The following is a 14,214-nucleotide window of genomic DNA, read 5'->3' as shown; positions in this document are numbered from 1 at the left end:
TTTTTTATTATTATTATTGTAGAAAGCAGTTATTTCTAATTTTTTTTTAAAATACGTTTGAAAAGTTTATAGATTGTTTAAACATTTTTAAATTTAAATTGAAAATAACTAACTAATACAAAACTAAATTATTTTTAAAACTAAAATTCACAAATTTTATGGTGATGACATGTGTCACTTTTTCCCTCTCCTATTATATATAGATAGATTATTATTATTATTATTATTATAGAAAACAAATATTTCTAATTTAAAAAAAAAGATTATATAGAAAATAATAGATTAAAATTCGGCCTTTATCTAAAATAGAGTTAGTTTTAATTCAAATTTTAAAAGATGAATGTAACTTCCCATTCAAATCCAAAATTCAAAAATTTAATAATATTTAGTTGAATACATTTTTTCCCTATTTAGTTGGATGCCTTTTTATTTTATTTCTAAAATTAAGATTAATGCATTTTTTAAACAACAACTATTGTAACCGTAGATTTTTTTTTTTTTTATTATTATTATTATTATTGTTGTAGAAAGCAGTTATTTCTATTTTTTTTTAAAAATACGTTTGAAAAGTTTATAGATTGTTTAAACATTTTTAAATTTAAATTGAAAATAACTAACTAATACAAAACTAAATTATTTTTAAAACTAAAATTCACAAATTTTATGGTGATGACATGTGTCACTTTTTCCCTCTCCTATTATATATAGATAGATTTGTAAAACAAACTTTGCAAATAATATGTATATCTACGCTTGCTCCATCTTTATGATTACCAAAATGTTATTTAAAAAATGTAATGTACTATACAATAATTTATTTATTTTTAGGAAAAGGTCTTAAATATGTCATCGAACTTTGAGAAAAAGTTTATCTATTCCATCCGTTAAAAATTTGGCTCATCTATGTCATTTCCGTTTTGAGAAAAGAATCATCCATGCCGTTATTTGTTAACTGAGAACAATTTCGGTTTTACAAAACATTTTTTTACACGTGGTCAATTATGATTCGGCTACATCATTAATTGAATCAATTTTTAAAGGAAAAAAAAAGCTTAAATATGTCATCGAACTTTGAGAAAAGTCTCATCTATGTCATCCATTGAAAGTTTGGATCATCTATGCCGTTTTCGTTAATAAATAATGACATGGATGAACCTTTTCTTAAACTGAAATGACATAAATGATACAAACTTTTAAAAGATAACATAAATAATGCTTTTCTCAAAGTTCGATGATATATTTGAGCTTTTCCCTTCTTTTTATCACATCCTTTTATTTTAGAAATTATATGCGGTAAAGAAATCTTTGGTGGGGGAACCTTTTTTCTTTCAATGTATTCTACGTGGCACGTATCTGAGAAGTCTAGGTAGGAGGCTTCGAAAACCAGATGATTAAACCAAAAAATAAAAAAAATAGTTGAAGTGCTTCCTGGCATACAAAATATGTCTTATTTTGTTTTCATTCGTACCTTTTATCAAGTTGAGAGTTTGCTACTAGCAATATCTTTAATTTTTGTTGACTTCTTATCAAATATAATAATTAATGTGTAGGACATTTTACTTCAACTTTTGCCTAACAATGATAAGTAGACTAAGGTTAATTAACAAATTAGGTCAGCGTATACTTTTCCTTGTCAAAATGGGTATTAAAGTCATCATTGTGTTTTCGAGAGAAATATTAAAAATACCTTTGAATTTGATGCAGATTATTAGTTTCGTAGCTTTAAAAATATATTTTTTATACTTAACTAACTAAATTTAGATACACTCTCAATCTGCAACATGCCATAACAAGTAGTCTCAAACACTTGTAGGAGCATGAAATTCTTAATAAAAAGCCGAGAGAAGTGTTGAAAACACCCTTAAACTTGACGAGAATTCAAGGGTGTATTTCACTCATGTTGTAAGATTGAATGTGTATTCATATAATATTCCTCTATCACAATCCAAAAGCAACAAGTCAAATGATGACACCTACCTTCTCCTCTCATAGATAAGTGCCCAAGCTACTATCCAACAGATTTAAAAATAAAGTAACAAATGTGGAAGTAAGACACTAACAATTAGTTTAAAATCATAGAAATTTTTTAATAGAAATTAAGTATATGAACATAAACATACAATCCTAACACTTAGTGTCATGGAATTCGGTCTCAAAATGGACACTTTTGAACACTATAGACCAAAAGGGAATCTATCTAAAATAAAGACCAAAATGGACACTTTGCTCATTTGTGGCGTTCGTGACAAACAAATTTAACTCCGCCAGTCACCCCAGAACCTACAAAAATATCACACATTTTAAAGGTAGTTTGCCCACAAGTGGGTGAACTATAATTCTTTTTATTAACTTCTCACATGAAGCTATTTCATGTCTCAATTTTAAGTGTATTTTAAAGTCTTTTTGATACATAAAATCATGAGTTTCTTCAATAATAAAAGTATAAAAAGATTGATACTTAATTTTTTTCATAAAATAAATTTTACTATATATCTTCTTACAATCATAGTAAAAAAACTACTGACGTCACTGATACGTTCAAACTCACACTTCAATTAAGTAGTGTAAACGGTCATTGTCAATTTACAGAACTCAACGCGAGTTGAGGTCGATCCCACAGAGAATTTCTTTACAGAAAAGGTTTCACTGTCGCGTTTACTCGAATGTCATTATTATCTCCTAAATAAACAATGGCGGAAAGTAAAATGGGTTTATGCTTTGGTATGATAGTAACTAAGATTGTAATAAAAATCCGAATTAACAATTAACAGGGTTTTCAGTTCACAAGTTGTTTCGTTGATTAGAAGAAACTAGGATTGTGTTCACTATAACACAGCTAATTCTAATGTTCTTCCGTAATTGAGCTTCAGACAAATCAATACTTACAAGATTTGTGCGAGTTAATTTCGTCCGACATTTCTCAGCCTAATCAGACAATTCTCACTCACGTCCTCTCGGCCCTAGAGTGTTTCTAACTTTCACCTTCTCTTACAATGGTTTGGTGTTGAAGTTCTTTTCTCTCGTACTCAAACTTCAACTCCAATTCGTTAGATTAGTTCAGCATTTTCCTAACTGACATTTTTCTCTCGAACAAATGACAGATACAGGCTCACCCTAATGCGTGCACTCATCAGGATATATGAATAACGAAAGCTAAAACTACAGATTATAACAACAGATTTCCTTTCACTCATTTTACGAAATTACAGTTAGAATTACGTCATGGATCCTACAACCCCAATCGTGGTATTTAGCCACTCATGATTTCACACAAATAATCAGCAATACATAATGAAAACATGATATAAAGACTTACGAGAATAATCAGCAAATCAACAATCACTTTAATAATCTGAAAATCAAAATCCAAGCTTCAAACTGATCATAATAATCAAAGTCGAAAATCCAAAACTAAAATAATCAGGAACTCAGTCGTCGTTCAAGCTAAGATAAGATAAAACATAAAAACCGACCTAATAAATTCAAATAAGTGTTTTAAAACAGAGTCCTACTCGAAGTAGGATTGACATTCGAGCAGCTTCACGGACAGCTCTACGACCTTTCAAGGGCTTCACTGTTCGTGAAGCTCTCTGCGGTCTTTCCTTGAAGCTTTCCCAAAAGTAGGTCTTCAATACTTGGCACTGGACAAGGTACTACGGACTGCAGTACGGACCGTCATAGGGACTACGGCCTGTGAAGGCGTCTGTTGTCTTTATTGGGATTTCCCAAAAGTTGGGTCTTCAATGCCATCACACTGGAAACTGCACCACGGAAGCAACCATGGTCCGTCTTGATCTTCACGGGCCGTAAAGGTGCCTGTGGTCTTAACTTGGCCCCCATCACTTAGCAACTTCTTTTAGCTTTTTCACTGGTTCCACACCACGACCTGCACCACGGTCCGTAGTGAGGACCACGACCTGTGAAGTCGTCTGTGGTCTTCACTTTGTTTCAACATTCTTTCAACTCTCCCTTGCCCATCCACTGGTTCATCATCACGACCACGGACCGTGGTGATGACCACGGTCCGTGAAGTCATCCGTGGTCGTCACTTGGTTCCTTCTGACTTTTTCTTCATTTCTTTCTTTTTTTACTTTTCATTTGTTTCACCTGTACAACACATCCAAACACATTATATCCACATAAATGCACTCGATTCTAGTATTAATTCTTAGTTTTCAAGCATCAAATATGCCACGATTTCGCGGCACATCAACACCCTCAACTTAGAACCATTACTTGTCCTCAAGTGATGAGAAAACAGTACAATCAACCCTCAAATCATTTACCAACTTTTGAAACTACGCAACAACTATTTCAAACACAATTTGTATCCCAAAAACCCTTAATCTAACATGTAAGGATCAATATATGACATCCATTAGTCAAAGTCAATCATGCTTATGCCTGTGAATTCTCAGCCCACACAATCTACTTTCAAATGCAATCACTCTGTCTTCACACCAAAGAGGTCCCTCGCTCTAATAGTTAGGACTGAGTACTACGCTCACGCTCTCGAAGAACTTCTAACACTAACAACAAACTACCATAGGCTTGCCCTCGCTTTCTACGCTCTATCTTTCAAACACCTGGAATAGGATCACTGTAGGATTTATTGGCTTGTAACATAGGCTCGGGGATAGGGAATGGATATTTGGTTTCGTGAGTGACTAGTCCATTGGTTTTCCAAAGTTTCATTTTCACATAGCTCTTTTCTGAGTGATTCCCTCTTTTCTTTATTTTAGCACGACCCAGTAGCCATTATTTTCTTTTTCTCTTTCTTTTCTTCTTTTTCTGTTCTTTTTTTTTTTTTTTATACATGTAATTTTGATATGCACTCAGTTCACTGGTTGAACCTTCTTTTTCCCTTTTTCTTTCTATTTAGATTACAATCACCCTCAACTTAGGCTTTTGGCCTGAGTTGTGATATCGTACCTTCGGAGAACCAAGGATATGATATGTGTTGGGTAAGAACAAAGACTGATTTAAGGCTCAAATTGGGTTTAAGTGATAAGCTTTTCATTTGGTTATTTTATTTTTGGCTTTTTACTGGTTTAACAAAAATGGCCTACTGATAATTTTTTATCCGGTTATTCTCAGATTCAAGCAAGACTACTCGGGTAAGTTCTAGTTTCTGTTCCTAATGTTAGACTTCAATTAACACTTACACCCACATGACACAGGGTTGCATTTTTCAATTTCTTGGTTCACCAATTAATTGGTTAGACTAGCAATGTTCAACATATAAGTATCTAAGATGTCATCTAAAGATCCTAACAGTTAAACTCAGATTCAAGTTCTCATTTTTCACAGACTAGCTACTGCACAGCTCAACAGACAAAACACCCAAAAACAGTAACACAGAGTTAACCTCCATTTTTTAACAACTATGACAGGTTGCTCACCACGCCTTCCCCAAAAGAAAGGACTTTGCCCTCAAAGTCAATAAAGAACAATAAAACACACAGGGCTATGTGGAGGAGTCATACCTACGACGCTTTAGGCGCCGATCTCCGGATCAACATTGGCACTCTTATCAGTGGGTGCACTCTCAGAACTTGGTATATGATCAGGTTGGGTTTCACTTGCTGGGGTAGGGGCTCCACTGCCGGAAGCTACAGTTAACACCGCCTCTCATTGTTGTTGCTCACTAGTTTCTTTTTCTCTAGCTGCTCTCTTTGATGTCTTTGGGGCTTTCTTTTCCTACCTTTTTGCCTCTGTGGCTAAGTTATCAGGTGTCTTCTCATGAGATTCTTCGGCTCTGTGCTTCCTCTTGCCAGACTTACTCTTGGGTTGCTCTCCCCAGAGATCATCAATCAATTGAATGGAGGGTGTCTGTGTTAGCATTTGCATTAAAGAATTGGCAGCATCAGAGTGGGTACCTGTACTGGCTTTTCAGCTAGTTTAGCAACCTCAGTTCTTATCTTGGCCAACTGTGCTTTGAACTTTTCAGTATCTTCTGACGCGGCAGCTTGGAATCGATCCTGAACAAGGTTCTCCAAACCATCCATTCTGTCTTTTAAGCTAGATGGCTCCTTTTGCATCTCATTTTTGATCTCCTTTTTCGCAGCTAACACTTTTGTCTCTATTAGCCGAGGCATCTTGATGACTATCTGATTGACCAAGGTCCTGGTTTGGCGCTGATCTGCAACCAATTTCTCAAGAAAAAGCATAAGGATAGTGACAAAGGTACCTGGAGCCTATGCGGCAGACGCTGGTGGTGGTGGTGCCTCTGTGGAAGGCTGTGATGACTCCCCCTGGTCTGGGCCTCTGTCTGCCTGTGGGATCTCAAGTGGGACATGAGGAACAACAGCTAAAGTACCCACAGCTACAGATTTCGTGCCAAAGAGATGGTTCGCGACATCCTTGATTTTAGAAACCTAGATGAGTATGAATGCATCACGCCATCTGTCAATCAGCCTGTTTGGGGGAATATCTGATTGTCTACATAATTTCCCTATCAAACAGGGAAATGAAAACCCGGCTCTCTCATTCAATGCTCTGTCCCTCATCTCAGTCGCTATGATTCTCCCAATATTTACCGGGTAACCAGCCATGATGCAGTCTACCAAAGATGTTGAGGGAGACAAGGTATTATCATTACCTGTAGGTCTCAATTGTGAACGAATAACAACCCATCATACCTTGGCTGGAAAAGATAGTGAAGCTTTTGTAATAAGTGTTGGCATCATGGTGACCCAAACTGCATTCTCCCTATCTAGAGCAATTTGCTTTGAAATCCAGCGCAAAACCTTCTCTCGAGAACTCTGAATATCCATAGTAGTATCACTGGTGACTTCGTGATGTTTGCCCTAAAAAAGGCCAACTGAAGCTGGTGCAGAGTATTTCGGGACATGTAATATCCTGTTAATAGTGGCCTCAGAGATATCGATCAATTTGCCCTGAACTATAACTGAATTGGGTGGACCCCAGGTAATGGCCATGTCTCTCTGTCCACGTTTAGTAGTCTCTGTCTCTGCAGCAAAGTTTATCAGTGTAGCGGCATAAGATGAGTAAAACTCTCTAGTAAGATGGAAAGAGTATTCTCCAGGTGCATTGTTCATCCAGTCGAACTGATGAAACTGAAACGTCCGATAAATGTCAGGAAATGCTTTAATGTTAGCTACCACCACTCTAATCTTAGGCATGATTGCGCGACTATTGAAACTACCATTCTTGGTCACAATACCCTTTTTGAAGAATTCTTCGAACCGGTTCACAGTCCACATGGAGCGGTAACAAGCAATCAACTGCGATTTCGCTGCGGGATCAGGTTCATAGGCGGTAACATACATTACCATGGTATCATTATCGGTTATCTCTACATCCTCATCTATAATATTTGCCTTATTTAGTACTCCAGTCTCAGCTTCTGTATTTACCGCAGTAGGTGATGTGTTTGCATCTTTCTGAGAGCTGCTTTTAGATTTTGCACTGCCTCCCGAATCATCATCTGATTGGATACCAGAAGCAGCATTAGATTTATTTCCTGAGTCTTCCCCGGTGCCAGAACGACTGCCTCCCTCTTCAGACTGAGGACGAGTGTCTTGGAGGATAACCCTCGATGCTCTGGATCTAGTAGCTCGAGGTGGATGCTCATCAGGTGTGACATTTATTTGCACCTCTGAACTACTAGACTTAGAGTCGTCATGACCCTCTAATTGAGAAGCAGTGGGGGGGAGGTTTGTTTGTGTTCTTTCTTCGAGGAGGCATCGTACCTGCGAAACACAAAACTCATTAGTACACAACACCGTAAAATGACATACTATCAGGTACTTAGACTTCCCCTGTGTAATTACATCGTGACGCCTTGCCTTAAAACTCTATAGGAGCTTGCACGGGCCGTGGTATCCATGAAACCCCTCGTGAATTTTAGACAGAATCAATGTGCAACAAAACTTTGACCAAGTAATGTTCACAGACAGCTTCATGGCCCGTGGAGTGAACCACGGTCTGTGATACTTGTCGTGAAGTTACCTACTAGGTAAAAAGGATTCCAAGTGTGGTCCACGATTGGTTTCACGGTCCGTAGTCACTTCCACGATCCATGAAGCTTATCGTGGTCTTACACTTGGCCAGTTCATCAGTTATCTTCGTCCCTCATTCACTAAATTGCACAATTACAGTGCTAAACTACCATTTTTACACAACTTCATAACTCAACGACTTCTACACATCAACACAGTACATAATAAACCCAATTAAGTAGCCTAAAATAATAAATAAGACGAGCACCCACCAATTCGACCCTCCTGTTGGCATACCCACATTCAAGAACAACTAAAACAACCAATTCAACCTAATGCAATTGCAATCTAACCCACAACAAGTCAATATCACTTTAAACCAACACAAGTATGCTAATTTCAATTAATTCTAAGCAAATCAAACTTGTTTTATATAGGAACAAACTTGCAACATAATATGAATTTACTTAATAGAAAGTAATGGAAGTTTCGCACAAATAGAAGAAGATGAAATTGGCTTGAATCACTGGATCAACTAAGAACTTAGGGTTTTGATTGTTGAACGAACTTAGGATTGATTGATGATGGGAATCTTTACTATTCTTTGAAGAGCCGTTACAGGAAGGAGAAAAGAGAGAAAAACTGACCTTTGGCGATTTAAGAACAAATATATGCTTAATCACAATTTGGGTCATGCGGGGGTCGGGTCGGATACGGGTAGTACTGGGTTGTTGACTACGGACCTTGAAGTGGCCCGTTAAGGGTATCACGATCCGTGTAACAGTCCATGACCCTAACTTAGACAGGAAACTTACCTGTGACAGATGACGGGCTGTGAAGTTGCCCGTGAAGGGCATCATGGTCCGTGAACTAATCCGTGAACTTGACTTGGAAACTAGAATTCATACCTGAGGTTCATGAGAGGCTAGACGGTCCGTACTAGCTCTGACAGACCGTGAACCCTTCCGTGAACCTTTTTCTTGCAATTTCCAGTAGCTCCCTTAGGTTGGTCCTTAAGTTGACAGACTGTGAAGGGCACCACGGTCCGTGAGACTGACCGTCAAGAGCAGTTTGCACCCAGTTTCTGCACTTTTAAAACCATGGTCTCCTACACACATCAACACACAGTGACTCTATAAAAAACAAAGAAAAATAAGGAAAAAGGGAACATACCTAGTACAATTACATCTTGTGTTGCCTCCCAAGAAACACACAATTTAACGTCGCGGCGCGACGCAGGTTACTTGATTACTCAGACTTCATCAAGTTTACATTCCTCCACAATCTTCACATCCTCTGGAACACCCACATATGCCTTGATTCACTGGCCATTAGCTTTGAACCTCTCGCCCTTATCATTTTCCAGCTCAACAACACCAGACTGAAACACTTGTGTTACCTTAAAAGGTCCAGATAATTTAGATCTCAACTTTCTTGTAAACAGACGAAGTCTGGAGTTGAAAAGTAAGACCAATTCATTAGGCCTGAAGGTTCTCTTTTCAATATGTTTGTTATGGTACAACTCTATCCTCTCCTTGTCTAGTGCAGACCTCTCATAAGCTCTCAAACAAAACTCATCAATCTCATTTATCTGATCAAACCTTAGGTTTGCAGAATCGTTCCAACTAAGGTTTAGCTTCTTCAAAGCCCAGAGTGCTCTATGCTCAAGCTCAACCAGCAAATGGCATGCCTTTCCAAACACCAATTGATATGGAGACATACCAATATGCGTCTTGAAAGCTGTCCGATATGCCCATAGAACATCATCTAGCTTTTGTGCCCAATCTGTCATGTTGGCATATACTGTCTTTGCCAAGATCGCTTTGATTTCCCTGTTGGACACCTCTACTTGTCCACTAATCTATGGATGGTAAGGCGTTGCAACCTTGTGTTGTTTAATCCCATACTTGGTCAGAAGTGCACTGAACACCTTGTTGCAGAAATGAGAACCACCATCACTGATAATAGCTTTGGGTGTGCCAAACTTTGAGAAGATATTCTTCTTCAGGAAACCAACTACACTTTTGCCATCATTCTCAGGCAAACCAACGGCCTCAACCCATTTGGACACATAGTCCACTGCAACCAATATATACTTCTACCCATAAAAACTCACAAATTGGCCCATGAAATCTATGCCCCACACATCAAACAATTCCACCTCCAGAATAGGTGTCGTGGGTAACTCATGACGCCGAGAGATAGCTCCTTACCATTGGCACACATCACAACTCCTTACTACATCCATCGCATCCTGATGAATTATGGGCCAGTAGTACCTACACTGAAGTATCTTGTGGGCTGTTCGAGCACCTCCATGATGACCACCTACCGGAGTGGAATGACAGGCTTTTAGAATGTGCAACATCTCAACTGAACACATCGCCTAATTATGTTGTCAGCACACACCCTGTACAGATAAGGTTCATCCTAAAAGTACTTACCCACATCATGCATGAACCTTTTCCTTTGTTGATATGTCAGCCCCTCGGGCATCAAATTACTAATAAGAAAGTTAACATAATCAGCAAACCAAGGAATAAGATCAAGAGTTACGGCTAATACCTGCTCATCCGAAAATGAGTCATTTATTTCAAGCTCCAGTTCTTCCTTCTTTTTAGCCTCCAACCTAGATAGGTGATCAGGTTCTCACACCCTCTCATATCCTTAACTTCAAAGTCAAACTCTTGGAGAAACAACACCCATCTGATCAACCTTGGCTTGGAATCTTTCTTAGCCATGAGGTATCTTAGAGCTGCATGATCTATATGAATGATCACTTTTGTGCCCAGTAAGTATGCTCTGAACTTCTCAAAAGTGTACACTACAGCTAATAGTTCATGTTCCGTGACTGTGTAATTTTGATGTGCTCCATTCAATGACTTACTAGCATAGTAAATCGGATGGAACATTTTGTTTCTCTTCTGCCCCAATACAACTCCTAGAGCAATACCACTAGCATCACACATCACCTCAAATGGTTCGGCCCAATCTGGGCCAATGATTACTGGGGGAGAGATTAGCTTCTCTTTTAGGCATTCAAAAGCTCTGAGACATGCCTCATCAAAAACAAATTTCACCTCCTTCTCCAAAAGCTTGAACATGGGGTGTGCAATATTAGAGAAGTCCTTGATGAAACACCTATAGAACCCGGTGTGTCCTAAAAAGCTTCTAACACCCTTTACACAGATTGGCAGAGGTAACTTTTCAATCACCTCAATCTTGGCCTTATCGACCTCTATCCCTTTATGTGATGCTTTGTGACCAAGAACTATCCCCTCTTTTACCATGAAATGACACTTCTCCCAATTGAGCACTAGGTTGGTCTCCTCACATCTCTGAAGAGCCCTACTAAGATTCAACAAACACTCATCAAAAGTATCACATACTACAGAGAAATTGTCCATAAATACCTCTACAGTGTCCTCCACCATGTCTGAGAAAATGGACATCATACACCTTTTGAATGTTGTTGGTGCATTACATAGTCCAAATGACATGCATTTAAATGCAAATGTGCCATAAGGACATGTGAAGGTGGTATTTCCCTTATCTTCATGAGCAATTGATATCTGGTTGTAGCCAGAGTATCCATCTAGGAAACAGTACCATCCTTTACCTGCCAACCTGTCAAGCATCTGGTCCATGAAAGGCATTGGGAAGTGATCCCTCAAAGTCCACTTGTTCAGCTTCCTGTAGTCCATGCACACTCGCCATCCACTGACTGGTCTCTGTAGAACTAACTTATTCTTGGCATTTGCCACCACAGTCATACCGCCCTTTTTGGGCACACATTGCACTGGACTGACCCAGTTACTATCAGAAACGGGATAGACCATCCCAACATCTAACCTTTTTATGATCTCCTTTTTGACCACTTCTTGCATATGAGGTTTTAACCTCCGCTGGTGTTCAATGCTTAGGCTGTAGTCCTCATAGAGTTGAATCTTATGGGTGCATATGCCAGGAGGTATTTCGATGATATCAACAATGGTCCAACCAATGGCTCTTTTGTACGTTCTCAATACCTTGATCACCTCCTAAACCTGTTCATCATTTAAATCTGCAGCCAAGATCACATGTAAAGTGGTGTTAGTTCCAAAAAATATATACCTTAGGTGACTAGGTAACTGTTTCAGTTCCAGGACCTGTGGCTCCTCAATGGATGGTTTTGCTGGAGGGTTGGCCTATTTTTCAAGTCCAGGTCCAATTTCTTTGGAGCATACAAGTGTGCTCCCATACCCTGCAAGGTTCATCAGCACTGCAGCTAAGGTTTCAACAACCATCCTCTCTTCGATGGGTACTCTCATTCCTTCTTCATTAACCACCTCTATTACATATACCACATTCATATCATGTGGTTGCTTCATTGACCTGCAAATATTAAACTTTACCTCATCTTTGTTGAGTATGAACTTCAGCTCTCCTCTCTCAACATCTACCAAGGCTTTTCCTATTGCTAAAAATGGTCTTCCCAAAATGATGGGAACCTCAAAGTCCACTTCGCAATCCAAGTTAACAAAATCAGACAGAAAGATGAAGGTGTCCACCTTAACAAGTACATCACATAGGATTCCCACTGGCCGCTTTACTGACCTATCAGCCATCATCAACCTCATTGTTGTGGGTCTTGGAACCCCAATCCCAATTTCTTGTAGATGGCTAATGACATCAAGTTGATGCTGGCTCCTAGATCACACAAAGGTTTTGCAAATTTAATTGACTGAATAGTGCATGGCTTAGTGAATGCACCTGGATCTTCCTTCTTCTGAACCAGAGTTCTGGTAGCAATGGCGCTGCAATGATGAACATCGTTAATAAAATTAAGACTTACAACTCTCTTTTTTGTAACCAAGTCCTTCATGAACTTGGCATATCCTGGCATCTGTTCCAGGGCTTCCACCGGTGGTATGCTTACTGAAAGCTGCTTCAATATGGTGATAAATTTTGTAAACTTTCCATCTTCAGCTTTCTTTTTGAGTGTTTGAGGGAAATGAGGTGGTGGTTTGGGAATTTGCTTTAAAGGCATGTTTTCCTCGACCTCTTTATCTTTTCCTCTCACAGGTTGTGCTTTAGGCTGAAGATCCTCCAAGTCATCTACCTGTTCAGCTTCATCCTCTTCTCTGCCAGCTTGCTCCAATATTTGTTCATCTTTAGTACCTGCAGAAATAGGGTCAGTAAGAACTTTACCACTCCTAGTGGTGATGGCCATGCAGTGCCCATCCTTCTTAGGATTTTGGATGGTGTCACTTGGTAGTGATCCATTCTTCCTTTGGTTTAATGAGGCTGAAAGTTTCCCCAACTGTTGCTCAATCTGTTTAATGGAGGTGGTGTGAGAGTCCACCAGTTGGCTCATGCTCGAGAAATCACCTTTCACTCTTTTACCCCTACATCAGTTGATTCAACTTTCTGGAGTACCTTGGCCATCTTGTCTTCCAGCTTAGACTCACTAGAACTACCACATGCCCGGTCTCTATTACCTGGGTGCACATAAACACTACTGCGATAATTTATGTACCCATATCTATTCTGCCAGTTTCCTCGCTCTCTATTTGCTGACCTATCATATTGACCATCCCTAATGTAATTCCGACATGCGTTTCCAGAGTTGTAACCCTGATTTCCAGAGTTGTAATTTTGGAAACCTCCTTGGTTACCCAAATAGTTAGCTTCCTCATCGAAGTTGATGTCCTGAGCCTCATACATGTTTTGATGTCCCATAACATTTACCTTTTCAGACTTGGGAACAATATGCTTTGTGAGAAGATCTTTTTCTGTCCTCATATGTGCCATGTCTTGGTCCCTTTCTTCTTTTCTCTTCCTCTGTTCAGCTGAAAGCTCAAATGTGTACCCAAGATCTCCTACCTTTGCATCTCTAGTATACCATCCCCTGTTATTCTTTGATACCTCATCCAACAACTGCATGCTCTCTCATAACGGCTTCCTCATGAATGATCCTCCACAAACTGCATCAACAACAGATTTAGTGACATAGTTTAAAGATCTATAGAAAGCTTGTTTCAGATACCTCTCAATAAGATCATGGTTAGGACATTTCTTCAGCTTTTGACTAAATCTCCACCAAGTGTCATGCATTGCTTCTCTTGGTAGCTGCTTGTGTGTACTTATTTCATCCTTCATCTGCAACTCTTTTGATTCTGGAAAGAATCGTTCCAGGAAAGCTTCCTTCATCTCAGTCCCAGTTCTGATGGAGTCGTCTGGCATCTCATTCAACTAGTTAGTTGCCTCT

At 38.9% G+C, this 14,214-nt stretch overlaps 2 protein-coding genes across 2 annotated transcripts; both read right to left on the bottom strand.

The window, feature by feature from the left end:
* Positions 1 to 9,285: 9,285 nt before the first annotated feature.
* Positions 9,286 to 9,756, bottom strand: LOC107059146 (uncharacterized). Its single transcript, XM_015305584.1, has one exon. The coding sequence runs from the start codon at positions 9,754 to 9,756 to the stop codon at positions 9,286 to 9,288; it is 471 nt and encodes a 156-aa protein (XP_015161070.1).
* Positions 9,757 to 12,579: 2,823 nt separating this feature from the next.
* LOC107059145 (uncharacterized) lies at positions 12,580 to 13,889 on the bottom strand. Its single transcript, XM_015305583.1, has 2 exons — positions 13,383 to 13,889; positions 12,580 to 13,278 (listed from the first exon to the last, which is right to left on the bottom strand). Exons 1-2 carry the CDS (start codon positions 13,887 to 13,889, stop codon positions 12,580 to 12,582), a joined length of 1,206 nt encoding a protein of 401 aa, XP_015161069.1.
* Between the last annotated feature and the right edge of the window lie 325 nt (positions 13,890 to 14,214).

The sequence above is a fragment of the Solanum tuberosum genome, unplaced genomic scaffold, assembly GCF_000226075.1.
Source record: "Solanum tuberosum cultivar DM 1-3 516 R44 unplaced genomic scaffold, SolTub_3.0 scf00819, whole genome shotgun sequence".
NCBI lineage: Eukaryota > Viridiplantae > Streptophyta > Magnoliopsida > Solanales > Solanaceae > Solanum > Solanum tuberosum.
The sequence above is the reverse complement of the archived record's forward strand: the minus strand, read 5'-3'. Positions and strand labels throughout refer to the sequence as shown.